The following is a 22954-nucleotide window of genomic DNA, read 5'->3' on the forward strand; positions in this document are numbered from 1 at the left end:
GTACTTCCTTAAGCCGCATGATCAGGGAGGGCAGGATAAGTGAGGAGGGGCTAGGGTTGTACTAGAGTTCTGTGGATGTGTGTCATGAGGGGAAGGAATCAGAAACCTAACTAATTTTATGTCTTCTGTTCCCTGTGCAGAATTCTGCATTGCACAGTGGCACAGAATCCCCCCAGGAGTAAACTATGAATAGGCAGCGCTACAAATATTACACTAGACCCTAAAACATAAGCACACCTACTTAAGGAACATTTATGAATTCAACAAAAGCACTTTTTTCTATCTTTGTTGACTGGCTGTTTTATTTTTCCATCATGTTTGTCTTTTTTGTGTTTCTCTTTGTCTTCTGCAAATTCTGTTTCCTTTGGCCTCTCTCCTCCTTGCCTTGTTCTATTTCCTCACCTTACCTGTCTGACATACTGATCTTTTCCTTAAAGCTCTCTCCTCCCTTCTTTTCAGCCTCTCTGTGCATTCAGATTTCAACCTCTCACTCTTCTTTTTCAGTTTTCATCTACCTACCAACTTTCATTCTTCTCTTACTCCCTAGTTCTTTCATTTCCCATTTCACTCCTTTACCAGTGTCCTCTTCACTTTTATCTACTTCCTAATATCACATTTCTACCATTTGTACTCATTACTGTTCTCTCACTCGTTTCTTTGAGAGTCATTCCATGGCTTCTCTCACATGATTCCACGACTCAGCATTTCCCCTTCCTATCCCCTGCTCCACCCTTGAATCTGACATTTCCCTGTGTTTTCCCCTCCCTCCCAGTACTGCATCTCTTGCTCACTCTTTGTCCCCTTCCCTCCCAGAACTGCATCTCTCGCTCACCCTTTGCCTCCTCCCTCCCTTTTTTGTACCCCTCACTCACCCTTTGCTTCCTTCCTCCCCATATTGTACCTCTCACTCAACCTTTACTCCCTCCCACTTACCCACACACACCCAGTATTGCATCTCTTGTTCAAACTTTGTCCCTCCCTCCCAGTATTGCATCTCTCCCTCTCATTATTTCCACATTTGGGGGGGGGGGGGTTTCTCTCTCCCTCTCCTTCCCACCCCTGGTCCAGAATCTCCTACAGTCTCACTTTCTCTCTCACGCACCCACCTCATGGTCTCATCTCTCATTCCCTCCTGCCTGGTCTTCAGGAGTGCTTCCCCCTCATGACAGCTTTCCTATCTTTCCAATCCCAACTTCCCCAGTCAAGCAGTTCTCCTTCTACTACATTCCCTCAAATTGGTAGTTCTCTTTCCATTAGCCTTCCCTAGTCTGGCATCTCTTTTTCCAGTCCAGTAGTTTTCTTTCCCTCCTGCCTTGTCTACATTCACTAATCACTTGCTATCTAGAAGTTGCCAGCGGTGGCCATTCTGATATGCTGGCTGCCAGCTCTTGTGTCTTCTCTGTACATTGTCCTGCTCCCCTAAGGAAACAGGAAATGACATCAGATAGAGTGGGATGCCAGAAATGGCAACCAACATATCAGAATGGCTCCACTAGCAACCTCTAGATATCAAGTAATTAGTGAAGTTAGACCAGGCAATAAGGAAGGAGAGCTAGACTTGAAAGGAGTATATGTGTGGGGGAGGAGATGGGGACTGGAAGAACGGCCAGGTGGGGGGAAGGAAGTGGAAGGAGAACCGCTGGACTGGGGGAAACTGGGATTGGAAAAAAAAAGGAGAGCTATCATGGGGAGCAGGGCACAACCTGAATTTGCACAGGAGATGGGTAGCAGCAGCAAAAGACAGAATGGCAGGAATGGCAGCAGAAGGCAACTGGCTGTTCAGGACAATGGTAGACTGTCATGCCACTCTCTGAAACCTGCTGTCTGAGGCCATCACCTTTGTTAGCTTATAAGGCTGCCCCTGCATGCCACCTAGCAGATTCATTCTTTCCTGGCCAATTTGGATCTTTATTCTCACGTTGCTTTTTTTTTTCACTCTAGATTCTCATATGTCACGTTTCTGGCTTAGATTTCTTCCTGTTTTCAGTAGCATAGGCAGGCAGGGCTGAGGGGTTATTAATCACCTCTGCTGTGCTGGCCATTGCTGACTTGGCTTAAATGTGCAACAGCTGGGAAACATCCTATCCCCAGGGAAGTGTGACCCAGCAGTTGGTGACAGAGCATGCAGGAGCTCTTTTGCTCCTAATTATGTATCTCATGGCTTAAGAAGTACATATTTGCCAAGCATGTACAGAGATGTGCTATTCATTCATTGGCTCAGCAGGCGAACCAAGCTCCACAGAAAGAGCAGACTCGTTTATGTGGATATTCCCGACAGTAATTCTCAAACCTGTCCTGGGAGACCATCAGCCAGTTGGGTTGTCAGGATATCCACAATGAATATGCATGAGAGAGTTGAATGCCTATTACCTAATTTATATGCAAATCTCTCTCATGCATATTCATTAGGACAGTGCAGGCTCAAGGGGTTGTGCCACCCTGAGCCAACTTTTACTCTGTGGCATTCTTCCCTCTGCCTGCCTGCATCTGCCCTTTAAACAGCGTCAAGAGCACATTGTTTTGTTCATGCCATTGTGCTCTCCTCTGTGCACAATGGCTAGAACTGCTGCAGGTTTAAATGCAGCTGTGCCAACAGCTGTGTGCACAAGACAACACAACAGAGAGAGTAAAACATGCTTTCGACAATGTGATGGATGATACAGGGAGGCAGGCTATTTGCACCCTTGAGCTCTGGTAAGCCAGGGCTACTCAATTCTTGTCTTTGAGGTACACAGAAGGCGGCCAGGCTTGCAGAATATCCACAGTGAATATGCATGAGGGAGATTTGCATGCACTGCCTCCTTGGAAGGCAAATCTCTCTCATGCATATTCATTTTAGATATCCTGAAAACCTGGCCTGCCTGTGGATCTCGAGGACTGGAATTGAATAGCCCTGCCTTAAGCTTATCATGCTTTACAGATAACCTGAAAACCTGACTGACAACTGGTTTCCCTAGGGCTGGGGTCGGCAATTCCGATCCTCGAGAGCCGGAGCCAGGTCAGGTTTTCAGGATATCCACAATATATATGCAAGAGATAGATTTGCATCTCAAGGAGGCAGTGCATGCAAATCCATCTCATGAATATTTATTGTGGATATCCTGAAAACTTGACCTGGCTCTGGCTCTCAAGGACCGGAATTGCCTACCCCTGCCCTATGGTTACCAGATGTCTGGGAAAACCCAGATAGGTCCTCTTTTTAGAGGACTGTCCAGGTGCTCAGAGGGATTTCCAAAGTTTGTCCAAGTTTTGGAAGGCCCTGAGCTCTGGGCCATGTCTGTAGGTTCTCTGAGCATGTGCGGATGCCAATGTTATCATGTTGATGTCCATGCTCAGAGGACATCCAGACACGGCTCCAAGCTCAGGGAAGGAGACACATGGTTCGTTTGGGGGTGGGGTTGTGGTTGAACAGGGCAGGGTAAGGTATCCTCTTTTTTAAAGAGGAAATCTGGTAATTCTAGGTCTCCCCAAAACAGTTTTAAGAATCACTGGATAACAATGGAGTCCCTGCAGAGATGGTGTTAGGCCAAGGGCAAGCAAGCCAGTTGTACCCAAGGTGCAATTTGGCAAAGCTTCAGGACACCTGGCTGTAGCAGGACCAAGATGTTTAACTCTGGTCCTGTGTGTCTGTCCCTGTTCCCTCATGGAAGCTGGAAATGAAGCTTTGGGTTTTTTCTTCTAGATCATTCTGAACTTCACCACTTTGGACCTGTATCGCAGCCGCTTGTGCTGGTACGATTACCTGGAAGTGAGAGATGGTTTCTGGAGGAAGGCACCGCTGCGAGGTAACGACCCCCACGCAGGAGACTTTTAGGGGCCCTGATGGACAGATCTTGGGGACATCCTTCCCCTTCCATGAGGTCAGCAGGAGTGCCAGCTGGTCCAATATTCCTAATTCAGTGCATCATGGGAGTCATAGTGTTTAATTTTCCTGTTAAAGCTCTCATGGAACAGATTGGCCTGTGAATTAACCATAAGTGCCAGAACTAGAGAAGGGGAGCACAGGAGCCATGGCCTCCCCAAATTTGGTGGTTAGAGGAGTCAGTTATGGCTCTCCTGACTCCCCCACCTTCCTCCTGTCCCCCTGGCCGCCATAATTTTAAATCTTCAGGCAGCGGCAATGAGGTGAGCCTTCTGCCATTGACCTGCCCCCAAACCCTTCATTCTATAGCATCCTGCCTTCACGGGAACAGGAAGTTGCTGCAGAATGAAGACTTCAGGGGCAGGCTAACAGCAGCAGGCTCACCTCATTGCCGCTGCTGGCTGCCTGAAGATTTAAAATTACTGCAGCCAGAGATGGGGGAGTTGGGAGCTGGAGAGAGAGGTTGTGCCACAGGATCTTGCTGGGGGCAGGGAGGGAGGCTGGGGCCGGGGTGCTTGAGAAGGTAGGGAAGGAAAGATGCTGCATGGGCTGGGAGTTGATTGGGAATGACAAATGCTGCACGGGCTAAGGGTTAAGGGAGGGAGAGATGCTGCATGGGTGGAGTGGTGGGAAGGGAGGGAAAGAGATGCTGCTGGTGAGAAAAGGAGATTTGTTGGACATAGGTGTGTGGCATGAGAGGGAAAGAGAGATGGTATACATGGGGAAAGGAAAAAAGAGGGAGAATTGTTGGACATGATAGTGAAGATGAGGGAGGGAGAAATATTGGATGTTGTGCTAGAGAGTGAAGAGTGGGACAAATGAAAAGGGATGCAAGAGGAATGAATGTTGAACGTGGTGGTGGAGGGAAAGGAGGATGAGATGCAGCATGGTATTGGAGAGGGTTGATAGAAGGAGAAATGTTGGGCATGGGGCTGGTGGGGAGAAACATAAGATGCTGTACAGATTAGAAGCCAGGAGATGAGAGAGGGAGAAATGTTGGATTAGGAGGGCCAGAAAGGAGGAAGGAAGGGGGATGTTGGACTGCAGAGGGGCAGGGAGGAGAGGAGGGATGGAGGGAGGAGAGATGACTTAAGGAAAGGAGAGATGTCAGATTCTGGAGAAGTGTGATGGAAGGAAGGAGAAAGAGATGCCAGATCACTGGAAGGGGAAGGAGAAAGAAATGCCAAGCCAGAAACTGGAAGGGAAGGAGGGGAGAGAGCGATATGCCAGACTATGGAAAGAAGAGGAGAAAGATGCCAGACTGTGGGAAGGGGGGGAAGAGGAGAGAAATGTTAGATCACAGGAAGGGGGAGGGAAGGAAAGAGATGCCAGATCATAGGAGGGGAGAAGGGAGAAGGCAGATGTCAGACATCGGGAGAGAGAGGGAGGAGATGGTGCACAGCAATGGATGTGGCAGGGAAAAGAGATAGAAGAAATGCTTCTTATGGATAGATGGGAATAGGGGAGAAGAAAGAGGGAGGAAATGACATGGAAAAGATAGATTTTGAGAAGAAAGCAGAAAAATGGAAGAAAGTTGAATGTTAAAAATTAATGCCAAAGATGGATGTAGGGCAGAAAGTGAAGGAGAGAAAAAAATAGCAAATGGATAAGAAGGCCCTGTAAACACAGTTAAGAGCATAGGCAGAAGGAAGTGTAACCAGAGACTGGGAAAAGATGATTAGAAACATAAAATCACCAGACAACAAAGGTAGGGAATATGATTTTATTTTCAACTAGCTGATGTCCCGGCGTTGCACGGGTATTTAATTATTAATAACACTGTAAATGGATTCAAATAAAGATACTTTATAGTGGTGAATGAAAGTATTTTTTTACAGCTTAATAAAAAGTACAAAATTCAAATTATAAAGTGAAATATTTGACAAAATGAATACAATACAACTAACGCAAAACGTGATTATAAACAACAATTTTAGTTTCACCTCCTGGAGCAAGAACATATAAATTCTTGGGTGAACCCACCCTTGAGCAAGCAAAATAGAGTTGTGGGCCGTGAGACCCCCAGAACATATCACCCCAGGTAGTGAGGGATCTGCATACCAAGTTTCGTTCAAATCGGTCAAGCTGTTTTTGAATTACTGTGAGAATGTCAGCGTTTTACATTTTTTCCATTAACATGAATGGGTGAAATCCGATTTTCTGTTTGTAGCTCCGCCCATGTGTGCAGGTGGGCCGCGAGACCCCCAGAACATATCATCCCAGGTAGTGAGGGATCTGCATACCAAGTTTCGTTCAAATCGGTCAAGCCGGTTTTGAATTACTGTGAGAATGGCAGCTTTTTACATTTTTTCCATTGACATGAATGGGTGAAATCTGATTTTCTGTTTGTAGCTCCGCCCATGTGTGCAGGAGGGCCGCGAGACCCCCAGAACATATCACCCCAGGTAGTGAGGGATCTGCATACCAAGTTTCGTTCAAATCGGTCAAGCCGTTTTTGAATTACTGTGAGAATGTCAGCGTTTTACATTTTTTCCATTAACATGAATGGGTGAAATCCGATTTTCTGTTTGTAGCTCCGCCCACGTGTGCAGGTGGGCCGCGAGACCCCCAGAACATATCATCCCAGGTAGTGAGGGATCTGCATACCAAGTTTCGTTCAAATCGGTCAAGCCGTTTTTGCGTGATCGCGGCACATACACACACATACATACCTCCGATTTTATATATATAGATTTAGTGATTGAAATGTGTAAGTTTTGAGAATTTATATCTGCTATCTATATTTTGCACTGTTCAGGAAGAAATTAATTTCTTTCTGTTTCTCTGGTATTATACTATATGTAGAGTCTGGTATCTTAGGATTTCATTTGTATATATTAGTACTTTGAGGTCCTGTATTTGCATAGGGGTTATCTGTGTTCTGCATGTGTGACCAAGGCCAGGTGTTCTGGTAGGAATTAATGTTGAGAAGCATACTGTGTGCTTTGTGTAGTTTAATTTTGTGGTTAACCAATACAGTATGTGCTTTTAATAAAAACATATTGTGTGTATTTATGAACAATGAATGGAAAAGTGGTATTACAATTAGTACTATTATTATTGTGGGGGCAGGGGCGGAGCTTGGGCAGGGTCTGGAGTGGAACTTTTGGGCCCCTCCAAACAAAAAAGCATTCTGCTGCCTATGGAATTAACCCTTTGAAATCAAGCATGCTTGAATAATCCAGAGAACACAACGCAAATATCTCTGCTAGCTTAATTTTACTGTCAATTGTACAAAGCTAAAGCAAAACCCAAAACTGGACTATAATATGCTGAGTTACTGGGAGCCAGGTGCATCAGTCAATTCCTTCTGCCAGAGAAGCTATGGGATCCTGCAGCCCTTATCTCCAGGAACAGGAAGTGGGGTATAGAGTCATAGGATTTCCCAGAGGTGTCTCTGTAGCACTGTTATGGAAACTACAGTCAACAAAATGTGTTTTTCCTGCCAGTAACACTTCCTGTGAATTAACAATGTTTTTAAAAATTGCAATGTGTGAAATAATGAATGATGTTTCAGAACAAGGCACTGTAAAACAGTTAAGTGAACCAAATCCTTGAGGGAGTTTTCTTACTATTTCTGGATTTTGTACTTCCCTCTCAGTTCCTCTGACATAAGCTCTACAGGAATGGGAGGGAGGGGAGACTGCATCAGAATTGGCCAAAACTCTCCCTATAAAGCCCAGCTCGTTGGACAGTAAAAGGGCAGGCTATAGGCTGTCTCAACTTCTTTCAGTGAAGATATATGAAGTCTGCAAACATCTAAAATAAATGGAAACGGAAAATTTTTTGAGAGCAATTTCAAACTGTCTGAATTGGACACTTTTTACCCACAGGTGTTGCCTCAGTTCTCAGAAAGGAAGTGCAAGCACACTTGCATTTTGAAATCTGGCACAGCGAGTACCCGTGGCTAGATGTATCTATATTTTGTGCAGCTGGATTTTCTTCAGGAGAATAATACTTGTTGACGTTAAAGTGTGGTTATATAACTACAAAAAGGTGGGGCACAGGTCCCAATCCCTTAAAGTGCAAAGGACCAAAAAAAAAAAGCATTAGGTGCCTCCAAGAATGGTTCAACATCAACTGCCAATATTCAGTGTGTCACACCTGCCCAGCTCCTGTTCATGGCAGCGAGCTGGAACACTGTGACTGTTCCTGTCCATACGTGTACCCTTTAACCAGGGTACCCTTCAGGCCTTCTTAGGCATCTGCCTAAGGTATAATATCAGATTCCCTGACATTACCAAAAGAAAAACAGGCAAGGGAAAAGAAACACACACCTCAAAATCCAGTATAGTAGAATAATCAAACAAAGGTTTTATTATGTTCACTGGTTGCATTGAACAAAAGGAAAAATGCTTCAGCTTAGCAGACCTCAAAACAAGCACTCAAAACTATGAGGCAAAACACAAGCTGTTCAAACAGAGCAAAACTTTCAAAGAAATCTAGTGTCCAGGTTTTTGGGTGTGTCTCATCTTAACCTATCGTTCCCCAGCCTCTGGACTTTGTTAGCACATCTATAAACAGTCCTGTTCACCAGAGTAGTTTGGATTTAGTAACTTTCACTAAGCTGCTTCAGCTCCAGCAGCTGGGTCATTTCACAGGCATGAAAAAAAACATTCAGAACAGAAACACACTTTAAACCACAACTGGGCAACAAGAAACCTGGCCAGTATGTCACCTGGTTTCCACCGCCTAACATGGCTTATCACATACTGTAGCTCTGTAAAACGTATTCTCTTCTTTAGCACAGAATTCACAAGGTCCGTGCAGGCTCTCAGCACAGCTCCCTTCTGTGACTTGCAAGTAATTAATTATGTACAGCTGAGAGGAAGAACACTCTCGGCTCAGCTTGGCTGCTAGCAGAGAGAACAAAAAAAATGCCACAACATTTGCTAGTTTTGCACCTAAAGCTTTCAAGCAGCAATTAACAGTTCATTATCAGCAGGGAGAGAACTACAACTCCCCTTTAAACTATCACTGACATAACTGGTAGCTTCACTACTGTGGACACAGGCAATACACATCCCCTTACTGCTTATCAATGTCCATGGACACCTCCTCCGGTCCTACCAGACTATCCTGGATTTCCATGGGTTCCCCTGGGGGTTCCTTCTTCACTCCCTGGGTCAGCAGTAAGCTCTTCTGTGTCCAACATTTACCAGTCTTGGTTCAGCTCCTCAGCATTCCGTTGAGGAGGAGAGGGTTCTCCACCGAGCACACCCTGAAGCCTCCTCGGATCCTCCTCCTCCTCTCTCCCAGCTGCTCTCTTTTAACTCCCTCTAATTCGCCCCTCCCTGCTGCAGAGTGAGAAGGGAGAGAAAACTCTCTGCAGCTGTGCCTGTCTCAGTCACAGCTTTCTGTGCTGAGACTGGCCTTCTGGGAGCTGTAGTTTCTTAGCTCCTGGGATAGTCCAAGTGAAGTCAGCTTTTCATATTCTGCAGGAACAACCTGACCAGCTCTCCTGCCTCGGGGACTACCTACCTTCTTCACCACTGTGTCAAAGCTAGGGATAGCGCTAGATTTGTCACAAGTGGGAGAAAGTCAGCTATCTTGCGCTGAATATTTCAGTCAGCATATTGGGTAATGGCTGGCTATGTCATGTGACATAGCTGGTCACTGCCAATATTAATTGGCTGACCAGTTAAGTCTAGCAGCAGATAAACACACCTAAAAAGCAGGTCTGTCTTTGGTGTCTTTGGTGCCTTAGCTGGCTGTATTTAAGGTGACGGGATAATTGCGCGCAAGACACCAACACACTGACAATCCAGCGCTGACAATTCAGCGCACAACAGAAGCGCGCCACCGAAAGCCGCCGAAAAACTTATTTTTTAAGAGCTTTGACGGGGGTGGGGTGGGGGAACACCCCCCCACACTTTAATGCATAGTGATCGCACTGCTATTGGGGGGGCGTGGGGGGTGCAACCCCCCACATTTTAGACAAAACGGAACTTTTCCTGAAAAAAATCGGAAACTGTTCCGTTTTCTCTATAATGTGGGGGGTTGCACCCCCCCCAATGGCAGCGCGAACACTATTCAATTGAAAGGCATGATTCTCTAAAGGACACCAATGTGTGATTGATACGTGATCGGCATCCTTTAGAAGATCAGGCCCATATTGTTCACTCCATGGACTTTACTGAATTTTGAAAATACAAGTACATGCTTGCATTCACATTGAAAGTAATCCTAGGAAACGTACCTGTGTACATTTACACCTGCCAACTCACACATGCATTTTTCTGGAGATTAAAGCATTCATGTTTTTGAAAATTCTAAGTATTCATGTGGTTCTAATCCCTACCCCCAGAAATGCCTCTCCTAAGCAAGTAAAAGCATTACACATGTTCTTTAGCTCACATATATGACTGGCAGTTTTCAAACAACTCACCTTCAGGGATAAAATCACATCAGGGAAGGCAATTTTCAAAGCCATTCCAGAAGGTAAAAGAGCATTTTGCCCAAGTAAATGGGCAGAATGTGAGAAAACTGAGAATAGTTCAAAATACGGCCATCCGTCTAATATTCGGACTAAAGAAGAGCGATCATGTTAGTCCATTCTACAAACTCCTTCATTGGTTACCAATTGAAGCACGAATTCTATTCAAATTCTCCTGCCTCTGCTATAAACTAATCTGGGAACTGGCCCCCAGCTACCTACTACCTCACTTCGAATTCCACTCCTCTATTAGGCCTACCAGAAACCGTAACCTCTTTACCTACCCAAATATCATAGGCTGTAGATATCGCACCTTCTTTGATAGAACATTCAAATTCCAAGCAGGTAGACTGCAAACTTGGATAGGCTACTTCACTGATGCCGCCAGAGAATCATATAGTATCTTTAGGAAAGAACTAAAAACCACCTTGTTTAAGAAATTTATAACCTAACCAGACTTCTCCCATCCCAAGGAGTCCGTCTACCCTCTTCTGCCAAAATTTCTATCTTTAATTGTTACCAGTTTTTCCCACTGGTGCCCGTCCTTCGTTCAAATGTACCAAGTTAACAACTTACTTCTCATCAACATCTTATGTTATCTTTTTCACCTTCGCAGTCTTGTAACTCAAAGCGCAATCTCCTTTCTCTTCTCCTACTTATGCTCTGAATATCATCGACTGTATAATGCTACTCATTGTGAAACCGTGTAATACACAGACCCTGTAACTCTCCTGTTACTATCACTAGATGTTCAATGTTATACTCTGTAATTCGCTGTCTGTACAGTTTCTCTTCATTGTAAACCGCCTAGAAGTCGCAAGATTGTTGGCGGTATATAAGAATAAAGTTATTATTATTATTATTATTATTATTTCCCATCCTGTATGTGAGTACATCTAGCAGACAGGAATTCCCAGGGTTAGATTAGGATAGCTTTAGCCAAAAAAAATGCCCAGGTCAAAAGCAAGCTCAAGTATTTATGAATATCTTTCTATTAAGTAATTTTCAAAGTGAATGTATTCTTATATTTTCTTTTTGAAAACTTACAAAATCAGTGGGGAAAATCCATGTTGTATTGTAACTAAGGAAATGTACGTAATTAGTTATTGTACTTAATTAAACACGTTGTCACTTGTAAAGAATACATGATGACATCTGTTACTTTAAATTTTACCAAATTAATAATTTTACCAATTTATACTAATTTTATTCAGTTACGTCTGATGCTTGCAGTTAAAAGTCAAAGTAAAATGTAAATGACAATTCCTCAGTAAAACCAAATGAAACAGCAAAATTGGAAACAGGATTTTACTATTGCAAATTTGGTCACACAAACAGTGGATCATCTCAACTTAAATTTTGCTGTTCAGTGAATATAGTAACGATGGAGTTATCTGTGGGTGTTGAACTGGTTACGGGTCTCCAGCCAAATGGAACTCAACTGTTCCTAAAGTATCTAGACAACTGACCCACTCATCTTCTTTCTCCTCCATAGTGATTCCTCTGTCCTATTAATCTCTTTCTCCTCAACAATGCATTTCCGGTCCTATTAACTCTCCTCTTCCCCCCTCTTAAATTCAATCATTTTGTACCTCGCTTAATCTATTGTAAACTGCATAAAACTTAACGGTATTGCGGTATATAAGCTGTTATTATTATTATTATTTAAAGCAGAGATGAAGCTGGGGTGACTGATAAGAGTTTGGGGAAAGGAAGTCTGCTTGTGTAGCCTTAAGACTGAAGGACTCCCACACATTTGACATTCTTGCATCAGTTCTCAAAGATATTCAGAGTTTGCCATCAAATGAAAAATTGTTAGAACAACAGACAATGATTCCAACTCTGTGAAAGCTTTCTTTGTAATTGGACAGAATCAGTGGTGGTCCTCATTCTGTCTGTTTTTTCGGGGCTTCCTGACGTTGGCATCTTTGAGTCTCCCTACCTGCATTCCGGGGGTAGGCGGTGTGAGGGGGTGGGGCTGGGAGAGATAGGGGTGGATGTAGTATGCGTGTTGGGTGCTTGTTGTGTGGCAAGGGGTGTATGGCTTGCTGTTTGATTGCATGTGCGTTGGTGGGAATTTATACCATAAAATGCTATGGTCGATGGTCTAGTCTGGCTTTGTACTCATCGCGGGCCTTGTGGGTCTGGGTTGGCCTGTTGTTGTTTCCTTTTGCTGGACATTGACCCTGCTCCTCGATGGCCTATCTTGTACTGGGAAGGTCTGTATCTACTTGTTTTTATTATTGCTTTTCTTGTTCCTCCTGTATTATGCCTATTCCTATGCTGGTTGTACTTGCCCGTCTGGGCCGTTTGCCATTCTCAATAAACAAATATTTAAAAAAAAAAAAAGAATCAGTGGTGGTGTAGTAAGGGGAGGCGGGGGAGGGGGGTCCTGCCCCAGTTGCCAGTACCCCTCCTCCTCTCTGCCCTGCCTCTTCCCACTCCTCCCCCCCCACAGGCTCCTTTTATCAAGGCGCGCTAGCGGTTTAACGCATGTAATAGCATGCGTTAAACCGCCGGCTGCGCTAGCCGCTACCGCCTCCTCTTTAGGCCAGCGCGGGGGTTAACGTGTGATGAAAAGTCGCGCGTTAACCCCCGCTAGCGCGGCTTGATAAAAGGAGCCCAAAGATGAAGACGCAAGTGATGAATTAGACAGCACTCCTTCTAATGACAATAATGAAGATAAGGTATTCTTTGTTGTAATGGAAGTCAAGTATTTCAGAGATTCCTTTGATCAAAACCTGCAGACCTAGTCAGTAGACATCAGTAATATTGCAACCTGGCCTGATTTGAAATAACTTTTTATCAAGCTGCACACTTGACTTCCTGTCAGTGTAGTTGTTGAACACCTTTCTAGCTGTGCTGTATTAGTGGCAGATATTTTCAAAAAATTCATTGTACCCAAAGTGGATTGAATTGTAGAGCAATGAAGCTATTGGGATAAAAATGCTAATAATAGTTGCATTCCTTGTAGTTACGGTACTTTTACTCTTTACTCAAAAAGTATTATATTAGGCAATAATTTTTTACTTTCACTCAAGTAAATTTTTGAGTGTGTTCTTTTACTTAAGTACTAACATATACATTTATTTTTACCTTAAGTACTTTGAACTAGTACTTTGAACAACCATGGGGAAAATTGCGCACAGGCTTCACAACTTCGAGAAGTTGGAAAACTTCCCTCAATTTACAGTATTTGTGAATTATCCCCCCTTCCCCCCCCTTACTAAGTCTTGATATAGGTTTCTACTGTGGCCCAGAGCGCTAAATTCTCCAACACTGCTCCGACACTCATAGAATTCCTAAGAGCATCGGAGCATTTAGCGGCTTCGTAAAAGAGGGCCTAAATGTCAAAAACTAATGATATGGTGAACAATATTTGTGCACCCTGAGTTCTCATTCAGGGAAAGGCACCAGCAGCTTCATCTTGTCAGGGAGGCTTGCACAAGTGCTGGAACAAGTTAGGGAATGGGGTTATTAGGCTGTACAAAAGACTTCATCTAGCCACAGTTTGATTTGTGGGTGCCACCATCTGATAAAATGTACTTTTATTTGTCCTCTGTCTTCCAACCACCTCCTTGTGTTATGCAGGCAGATTCTGCGGGGATAAAGTCCCAGAGCCGATCATTTCCACAGACAGCCGTCTCTGGATTGAGTTCCGCAGCAGCAGTAATTGGATCGGGAAGGGATTTTTTGCCGTTTACGAAGGTACCAAGGTTTGACATTTTTTTCAGCAGTATAATAAAAGAGTAATTTCTGTAACAGGGCTCATAGGCAGCATGGATGCATAAAGGGTAATTGTATAATAGGCCACTTATTTTGGGGTGCCAGGAAGGCACCTAGTAGGAGACTGTGACGCTCATTTTCAAAGCAAATGGCCATCTCAAAATGGCCCAAAAATTGTCCATCTGCTAAAAATGTCCAAATTGTGATTTTCAAAAGGCAGAATTTGGACTTTTTTTGTTGCAGTTCATGCAAATAGCAAAGGGGCATTTTGGAAGTGTGTTTTGGATTAGGGTGGGCCCAAAATTAGGATGTCTTTCAGTGATAATAGAATGGGAAGAAATATCCAAGGCCAAAAAAGGACAGTTTTATTTAGACCTGTTTTAAACACATCCAGAGTACAAAAAGATGCCCTGATTGAGCAGCTGACCACATGAAGGGATGAAGACTTGACCCTTCCTTTTCCTAATAGTTACCCCCTCCCACTCCCCTAAGAAATAAAAATGACCGTGAACACCAGGCTCTATGAGAGCTGCAAGTATTATAGCCATTCCTAATAGAGCAGCAAGAAAATATAATGAGTAGCCTAGTGGTCAATGCAATGGACTTTGAACAATGGAACCCAGATGTAACCCTCACTTTAACTCTCTTTTATTTCTGTAAAAATATGTGAACCCTCTTGGAACATAGAAATACCTATTGTATGTGAATTTATAAGATACCTGCAAGCATGATAGCTACCAGAGAGTGGTAGAAAACTGGAATGCTCTTCCGGAGGCTGTTATAGGGGAAAACACCCTCCAGGGATTCAAGACAAAGTTAGACAAGTTCCTGCTGAACCAGAATGTACACAGGTAAGGCTAGTCTCAGTTAAGGCACAGGTCTTTGACCAGAGGGCTGCCGCGTGAGCGGACTGATGGGCATGATGGACCACGGGTCTGACCCAGCAACGGCAATTCTTATGTTCTTAATGCTTGCTCCTCCCACATCTAAATGGTGTCTGTTTGGATGTTTCTAACTTGGCCTTTTTTTAGTCGAAAATGGCAAATAAAGTTAGACGTCCTAGCGGCCTAGACATTTTGGCAGCCAAGACATCTAAGTAGGGGATATTTGAAAGAAAAATTATTTGTACGTCCCATTCGAAAATGGCTGTTTCTCTGTCTCCGACTATGAACCTTTTGTGGGAAACTTGCAAAGTCAGACTTAGATGTCCTATTGAAAATGGTTCTCCACATGTACTGCTATTTGAATATTTTTACTGCCTGTATCAAGCTTATTCTTGCTGTACACCACCTTAGGTGAATTTCTTCAAAAAGGCAGTAAATAAATTTTTTTAAATACATAGAACAAGCTGTTCGGTGCAGCATGGCCAGCAATCCTCCATGCAGCCCTTTGCGTATAAAAGGTGCCCAACCCCTGTGCTAGAATAAAAGCTCAGAAATGCCCCACAAGAGAACTCACTCAAACCCCAAACCAAAAAGCAAAATAAAATAACAATTTTGGCAGAATACACAACTGGAACATTATTTCTCATATTATTTTTTTCTTTTTCGCATTTGCTATATATACCCTGAACAGTTTTGTAGGTGCCTACTTGAGTAGATAAAATACTACTTTCCTTTCTCAAATTGCTTATGAAATTACCCCTAAAATAGAGAATTGAAAGGTGGGAGGCATAAACATCCCTTTGAATTTAGTTATATTCAAGTCCAGTAGAAATTTCTCTGACCCCTGAGGGCTTACCTGAAGCAATAGAGGGTTTAGTAATTGCCTAAGATTACAAGAAACAGCAGTAAGAGGATCTTGAACTCTAGTTTCCCTGCTTTCTTAGCAAGCTGCTCTAGTCACTGGGAGAGTGGCCCCAAAAAGGAAAGCATCAGGGGACATTTCTACAATCTAGATGCCTGCATTTATGTGCCCTTTATGTGAATAATGTCTAGAATACTAGCAACAGCAACAATTGATTATTTCTATAGCGCTAACAGGCACACACAGCTGTACAATGTACATACAAGAGATGGTCCCTGCTAAGAAGAGCTTACAATCTAATTATGACAGACACACAGAGGGGGCTAAAAGGTGGTAGGGGACTATTAAGGGAATGACAGACAGATATGTCCACAGGTATCCCCAAAAGCACCAGCAGGGTGCCTATAATTTCCATAGGGCTAGATTGAGTAAATGACGCTCAATATTATTCTATAATGTTCACTCAGAGATGAGTGAACATTATAGAAAAGCATTGAGTGCCAATTTCAGTGCCCAGTTTGGGCAACAATGCTTACACCTGCTAAAACAGGTGCACTTCCTGGCAACCAATTTGAGTGTACCTCCCTGGTATTCTATAACACTGAACGCAAATTTTAAGAATGCCCCCAACCCACCCTTGCACCTCCTATGATTTGGGCATGCATTGCTATAGAATAACACATAGCAAAATGTATGTTTGATTCTATAATGGTGATGAACAGTGCCAATTAGCAACCAATTAATGGATCCTTAGCATATTTAATTGGGTGCCCATCTTTGATAATGCATAAATGCAAGGGGGCATATAGATAAAACATGATGGCAGATAAAGACCAAATGGCCCATCCAGTCTGCCCATCCGCATAATCCACAATCTCTTCCTCTCCTCTCCACGACACGTGCCTGTCCCACGCTTTCATGAATTCAGACAGTATTTGTCTCCACTACCACTACGGAAACACACTTTCACTAAAAATGCTTCTAGTGCAATAGGTGTGTCATTTTGGACAGTATGGTATTCTCCCCATGCTCGCGAGCCACGCAGAAGGAATTAATTCCAGGTTTTCAATGCCTCCTCCTTCTCCAGAGGGCTCTGTTGCCCCCTTCAGTTTTTCCTTTTTTACGCGAGCTGGAAGGTGCCTTTCTGATCTGCTTTGAGTATGCCTTTATTATTTTCAGTATTCTTTGCATTTCTTTGTAGCTATTGGTGCACCAGTTCCCCAGTGCAGAGAAAAACTGCCTGCGTGAAAAAAAAGCAGACTTGGGTCTGTAGCCGACAGGTTAATACCTCAGGGACCTGTTTGGCCAGCCTACATTAAATTTTATGGCGCTCAGGGCCCAAATCTCTAGTAGCTTAGCTTGAGCACAGACTTTTAAGCATCTGAAGGGTGCTCAGCGGGGCTCTTCAGGGTGCTAGCTGAGAATCAGTCCGACTGGAAGCCCGAAGATCTCAGCATTTGAAGGATTGACTGATTGAGGCAAGGAATCTTCTCCCAGATCCATGTACTGCTTAGAGCTGAGACAGGCTGCAACACCTTCAGAGCACATCACGGTGAGTAAGGCTATTACAGCCTATGGACAAAATTGGGTGGATCTGAAAAACCTATTTCTGAAGGTTTCTGCCACATCCCCTAGGGTCCCCCCACCTCTAAAATTCAGCTTTCTGAGATTTTTACTTTTAGTTATGTTGTTTTATGAGCCGTTTTATTTTGGCACTAAAACGCTGCCACAGTGGCCTTCTTGTATTACCCGATTTTTTTTTTTTTTTCAAGGTTCTCCAGATTCTTCAAATCACTCGTTTTGCCTCAAAACTGGCAGGGATGGAGTCCTCAGGCTCTTTTACCCCTAATTCATGCCAATTTTACTCTGGATGGACACCAGAAGACCGCCTTTGCACCACGTGCCGCACAGCTTGTGAAGGGTAGGCGGGAGTGTCGGGCTTAGCCTCCCCTTTGGTCTCTAGGGCTGAGAAACTTTTTTTTTTTGGGGGGGGGGCTTTCTACTGAGAGAAAACCCTCCCGGAGCCCCAGAACAGCAGCATACCTAATCATAAGAGCGTGGAAGCCACGGAGCCCAAAAGACTTATATGGAGTTATCTAAAGGGGACTCAGTGATGTCTTACTAGCCTTTTCTCCTGAATTTGTTACTTTGATGTGAAGAGCTTATTTGGATAGCCTGGATCCTCATACGAGTTCTGGCAGTGAGCCAGGGGTTGCACAAGGGGGCTTAGGGATCAAAGCAACTACAGTGGATATGGAAACCTTCCTCATACATATTCATTAAGGCTATTCTGAAAACCTGGTCTGCTCGCAGCCCTCGAGGACTGAACTTGGACAAACTTGGTTTAAACAGTACCACTCGAAGCGGCAGGAAATCCCCATGGAAGCAATCAAATAAACAAAACAAAGTTGGAAGGTCGAGATGTTCCAGAAGGAGTTTTTATTGTCAGTAGTACAAAAACACTCAGCGACTCAACGCTGCTTGCATTTCAGTACTCGGGGTACCTTCCTCAGGAGTCTTGAAATTTGTTGTTTAAGAACCAAATGGTTACTTTTTAAAGGCATCTACCAAAATAATTTGACTCACTTATAACTGTCAAAAGTTAACCTGAACAAACAGTTCCGCTCAGAACATATTATTCAATCCAAAAGGAATTCTGATTCCACTTCCTCAAAACGAGTCAGCGGTGTTGGGATTCTTCATTATTCCCCACACTTGGAAAGTGTTAAATTTATATTTTTGATTTTTTTTCTCTTTTTCTTTTTCCTATATCAATAACTTATCAATAATTTATTGCTTAAATATAGCTTATTTATAATTAAATGTGGATTTAAAAATGCATCACTTATATTGTTTGATAGCCAGCGGCAGTAATACTATGGTTTAGGATAACCCTTATCTCTCGTTCCCCCGACCTTGAAAAAGAGTTCCGAAACGCGTCGGGAAGGGGAACCGATAAGGATTTAAGATAAGTGATGCACTTTTAAATCCACATTTAATTATAAATAAGCTATATTTAAGCAATAAATTATTGATAAGTTATTGATATAGGAAAAAGAAAAAGAGAAAAAAATCAAAAATATAAATTTAACACTTTCCAAGTGTGGGGAATAATGAAGAATCCCAACACCGCTGACTCGTTTTGAGGAAGTGGAATCAGAATTCCTTTTGGATTGAATAATATGTTCTGAGCGAAACTGTTTGTTCAGGTTACTTTTTAAAGGTACATTTTGAAAAAAAACATTACCTCTCATATAAAGAAGATTTAGTCTGGCTCTCAATAAACCAGTGCAATGAAAATCTCTGGCTCACTGTTGCAGAGGCTTCACCGAGTTTGATCCTTGATAGGAAAACAGTACCACTGATAAGATGAACCCTGTGGTATCCCAGTACTCAAAGTACATGCTACAGATAAGCAATCCCCTATTTGAACCTGAGAGACCCACCTCTGAGAAATTATTTGAACCATTGCAGTTCAATTCCTGCAAAGCCACAGTCACGTAACTGAGCCAACAAAATTTTGTGCTCAAGCGTATCAAATATTGCGGCGATGTCCAAAAATACAAAAATAAATAAATAAATTAGTGTGCCAATCTAATCTGTGACTTATTTCATCCACAATCACAGCCTTCAAGGATTTGCTGCTGTGGACTCTGCATAACCATAATGGAAAGGATCCAAAAGAAAAGTCCGTAATAAATAGTCATTCAACTGTAAATAAACCAATTTTTCCACAATCTTGGCCAACACTTTGGAAGGACGTTTACATAAACGAATAAATAAATAAGTAATGGGATGAAAATTATACATTGATAAACCCTGTCCATCCACACAGCTATCTGGCACCCTTCACATAAGACACTGCCCCAGTTGCTCCCCACAGGGCAGATGCTATTTGTCCTTACTTCCTAGGCCAGACGTTGCATTTAAACACTTGGACTGCTGCTTTCTTTCATTCATCACAACACCCGATCATCTGATTTCTGTCAAAAAGACAATGATTTCCTCAGTTCTTGATAATGAATAACATTTCAGTTTAAATTGCTAATATTAGTTTACAAAGGACTCTCTTCATCTGCTCGTGACTGTGTTTCAAACCTCCTGGTCCCCTACATACCATCACGTACACTACGCTCTTCCCAGAATGCTCTTCTACATCTACCCCCCTCCATTGAGCATAGCATACTACTAGATGTGTCACTCATGAAACAGCCTTTAGTTATGCAGGGCCGAAACTCTGGAACACTCTTCCACTTGAACTAAAATCAAGAACCCTGTTTTACAACTTTCAAAAAGCTTGTCAAGAGCTGCCTTTTCAGGCAAACCTTTAGCCCTCATTAGAACTTATAGAACAGACATTTCAATCTTTTTTTCAGCTCAAAGCACATATACATGGCAAGATATACCCCCACACGCATGGTCTAGCATTTTACTTTCTACCCCCATTCCCTCCCATCTCACACATGCTCCAGCATTTTACCTTCTGTCCCCCTTACATATAGTCCAGAATTTACCTTCTCTTGCTCTTACTTTCACAAATAGTCCTGCATCTCTCCTTTTTGTCCTCTCATCCTTGTCTCTCTTGATGACCCCTACCCCCCCGTGTACCTTTTATGTTGTTATGTTCTTGTCTCTAGTGGTCAGCACAGCAAGCAGTGATTCATACAGCCTGCTTGCGCCAACCCTAGAGTCTTCTCTCTGATGCCTCTATGCAGAAGCAGGAAGATACATCAGAGAGAAGGCTCCGGGGTTGGCCCAAGCAGGTTATATGAACTGTTGCTTTTTGCCACCAATTGCTGAGACAATATATTTTAAAAAGATACACTTCGTTCCAGTTAAATTTAAGCTGATCCTACAAATAAATGACTTTCAGCTCCCACGGCACACCAGTTGAAAAATGCTGCTCTAGAAGTTTTTCCTTTCCTCTTCTTTTTTATTTTAATTTTGTAAGCCGCCTTGCTGACAATGTGAGAGGTGGTAAATCAATAAATAAATGTACTAGCTCCCTGATAGAAGAGATCCCTCACTCACTCTCTCATTCTCTCTTCCCTTCCAGCTATTTGTGGGGGAGAGGTGAAGAAGGACAATGGCCATATCCAGTCTCCCAATTACCCGGACGACTACCGACCCAACAAAGTCTGCATCTGGAAGATCACAGTATCCGATGGCTTCCATGTTGGGCTCACATTTCAGTCTTTTGAGGTATGATGAGACGCCATTCTGTGACATGACCCAAGCCCTGATGTACAAAACATCGGTCATATTCAAGTTGATGATTATAAAGCACTAAGAAATGTTTTTTTTATTTCTTTTAAAACCACCAGTGGCACAGTTCAGGGGAACATTTAGCTCTTCCTGGAACATGCCCTTGATGTTTTTCTTATCCAAGGGTGATGTAGCAGGGTGCTGCTTGACTTCTAACAGTGCCATGGCAGCCTCTTGTGTCCCGGTGTCTCTGCTTTGCAGGTGTAACATGTCTTGTGTGTGCTGAAGGCTTTCCCCGCCCTTCTGCTACACCACAGATTGAGAGGCATGACAGCTGCGCCTATGACTACCTTGAGATCCGAGACGGCAATGCCGAGTCAAGCCCTTTGATTGGACGGTACTGTGGATATGACAAGCCAGATGACATCAAAAGCACATCCAATAAACTGTGGATGAAGTTTGTGTCCGACGGGTCCATCAACAAGGCCGGATTTGCTGTGAACTTCTTTAAAGGTAAATGCTTGCTGGTTCAGTTGGATCCATTTGTGCTTACCATGAGTTATTTTCTAGGTAGAAGTCTCCTTTCCATGCTTCTAGGCACCAGTACAGCAAGTGTGTGCTTGGGGTAACACAGTTTCAGGAGTTGCATTTCAGCCATTGTTTTGACAAGAGTAGGGATGTGCATTTGTTAATGTTCATTGGTTCATTATCATGTCTTAAAACTTGTAATGCACACAAAATTGTTATGTTCAGAAGTAATTGGCTACCAATTCAAGAGCTATAAATCAATACAATACGCTGAGATCAAATTAGGACTGCATGTTCATCAGTAAAAGTTTATCTGGGAAACATGCCATACAATCTGATTTTCTTTGAACCTCAAAATGCCGTGCGGTAATGTAACACACACAAGCAGACCTCTTCACAGGTTTATTATTTAATTATTTTGTTGATTTTTTTCATTTATATTTTTAATTTATCTTATCTATAAGATAAATTAAAAATATAAATTAAAAAAAATCAACATAATAAACCTGTGAAGAGGCCTGCTTGTGTGTCTTACCGCATGGCATTCTGAGGATCAAAGAAAATCAGATTGTATGTCACATTTCCCAGATGTTAAACTTTTACTGATGAACATGCAGTCCTAATTTGATTTCAGCGTATTGTATTGATGTATAGCACAAAATTGATATAACATAAATTAACCTATAGAATCAATTTGTGCATGTTAAAAAGTTCTAATGCATAATAAAAAAATTGCAAAGCACAGGCATGAGTGAAAACCAATCAAAAAATCCATAGAGGAGGCAGCAGAAGCTAGAGCCAGCAGGTGAGCCTTCCTATTAGCTAGGCTTGTCACCACTGCTGCTGCTGGCACGCAGAGCTTGTTTAAGAGAATGCTGGAGTACACAGAAGCCACTGCCTACTGAATACAACGCCTGGGTCTGACTAGCTCGGGTGGGGAACAAGGGCCGCAATCCAGTCGGGTTTTCAGGATTTCCCCAATGAGTATGCATGAGATCCCATCTGCATGCACTGCTTCTATTGTACGCAAATAGATCTCATGCACATTCATTGGAGAAATCCTGAAAACCCAACTGGATTGCGGCTCTCGTTCCCCATCCCTGGACTAGCTGATTCCTTCTCCTCCAGCTATGGCAAAAAACAAAACAAAATCAAAAGCACCAGACAGAAAGGAATTCATGAGCACTTTGTCCTGAGGAAGGTCCATCTTCAGGGCTAGTAATGGGTCAGAGGCAAGAAGCCCTTTCAGTGTTCGTTCTCATTTTGGATTTTCTTCCACTCTCCTATGTGCTTTGAATATTAAGAACTGATACAGGAAAAGTGGAGGGGAATAGCCCATGGGAAGGTCATTAACTAACAAGATGCAATCATTGTTAGAATGCTGCAGAGAAATAGAGAACCCCACTTCTTTAAGATCCAGGGCACATTAACACTTTTCACACGAGGAGAGG

At 43.0% G+C, this 22954-nt stretch overlaps 1 protein-coding gene across 1 annotated transcript in view; it reads left to right on the forward strand.

Annotated features, from left to right (window-relative positions):
- BMP1 (bone morphogenetic protein 1) overlaps positions 1–22954 on the forward strand; it is a 207406-nt gene that overhangs the window by 130237 nt on the left and 54215 nt on the right. Inside the window, exons 9-12 of the mRNA XM_033949201.1 lie at positions 3683–3785; positions 13890–14006; positions 20827–20972; positions 21293–21488. Coding sequence (XP_033805092.1) covers positions 3683–3785; positions 13890–14006; positions 20827–20972; positions 21293–21488 — 562 coding nt within the window. The remainder of the gene's footprint in view (positions 1–3682; positions 3786–13889; positions 14007–20826; positions 20973–21292; positions 21489–22954) is intronic.

Source organism: Geotrypetes seraphini, chromosome 6, assembly GCF_902459505.1.
Source record: "Geotrypetes seraphini chromosome 6, aGeoSer1.1, whole genome shotgun sequence".
Lineage (NCBI taxonomy): Eukaryota > Metazoa > Chordata > Amphibia > Gymnophiona > Dermophiidae > Geotrypetes > Geotrypetes seraphini.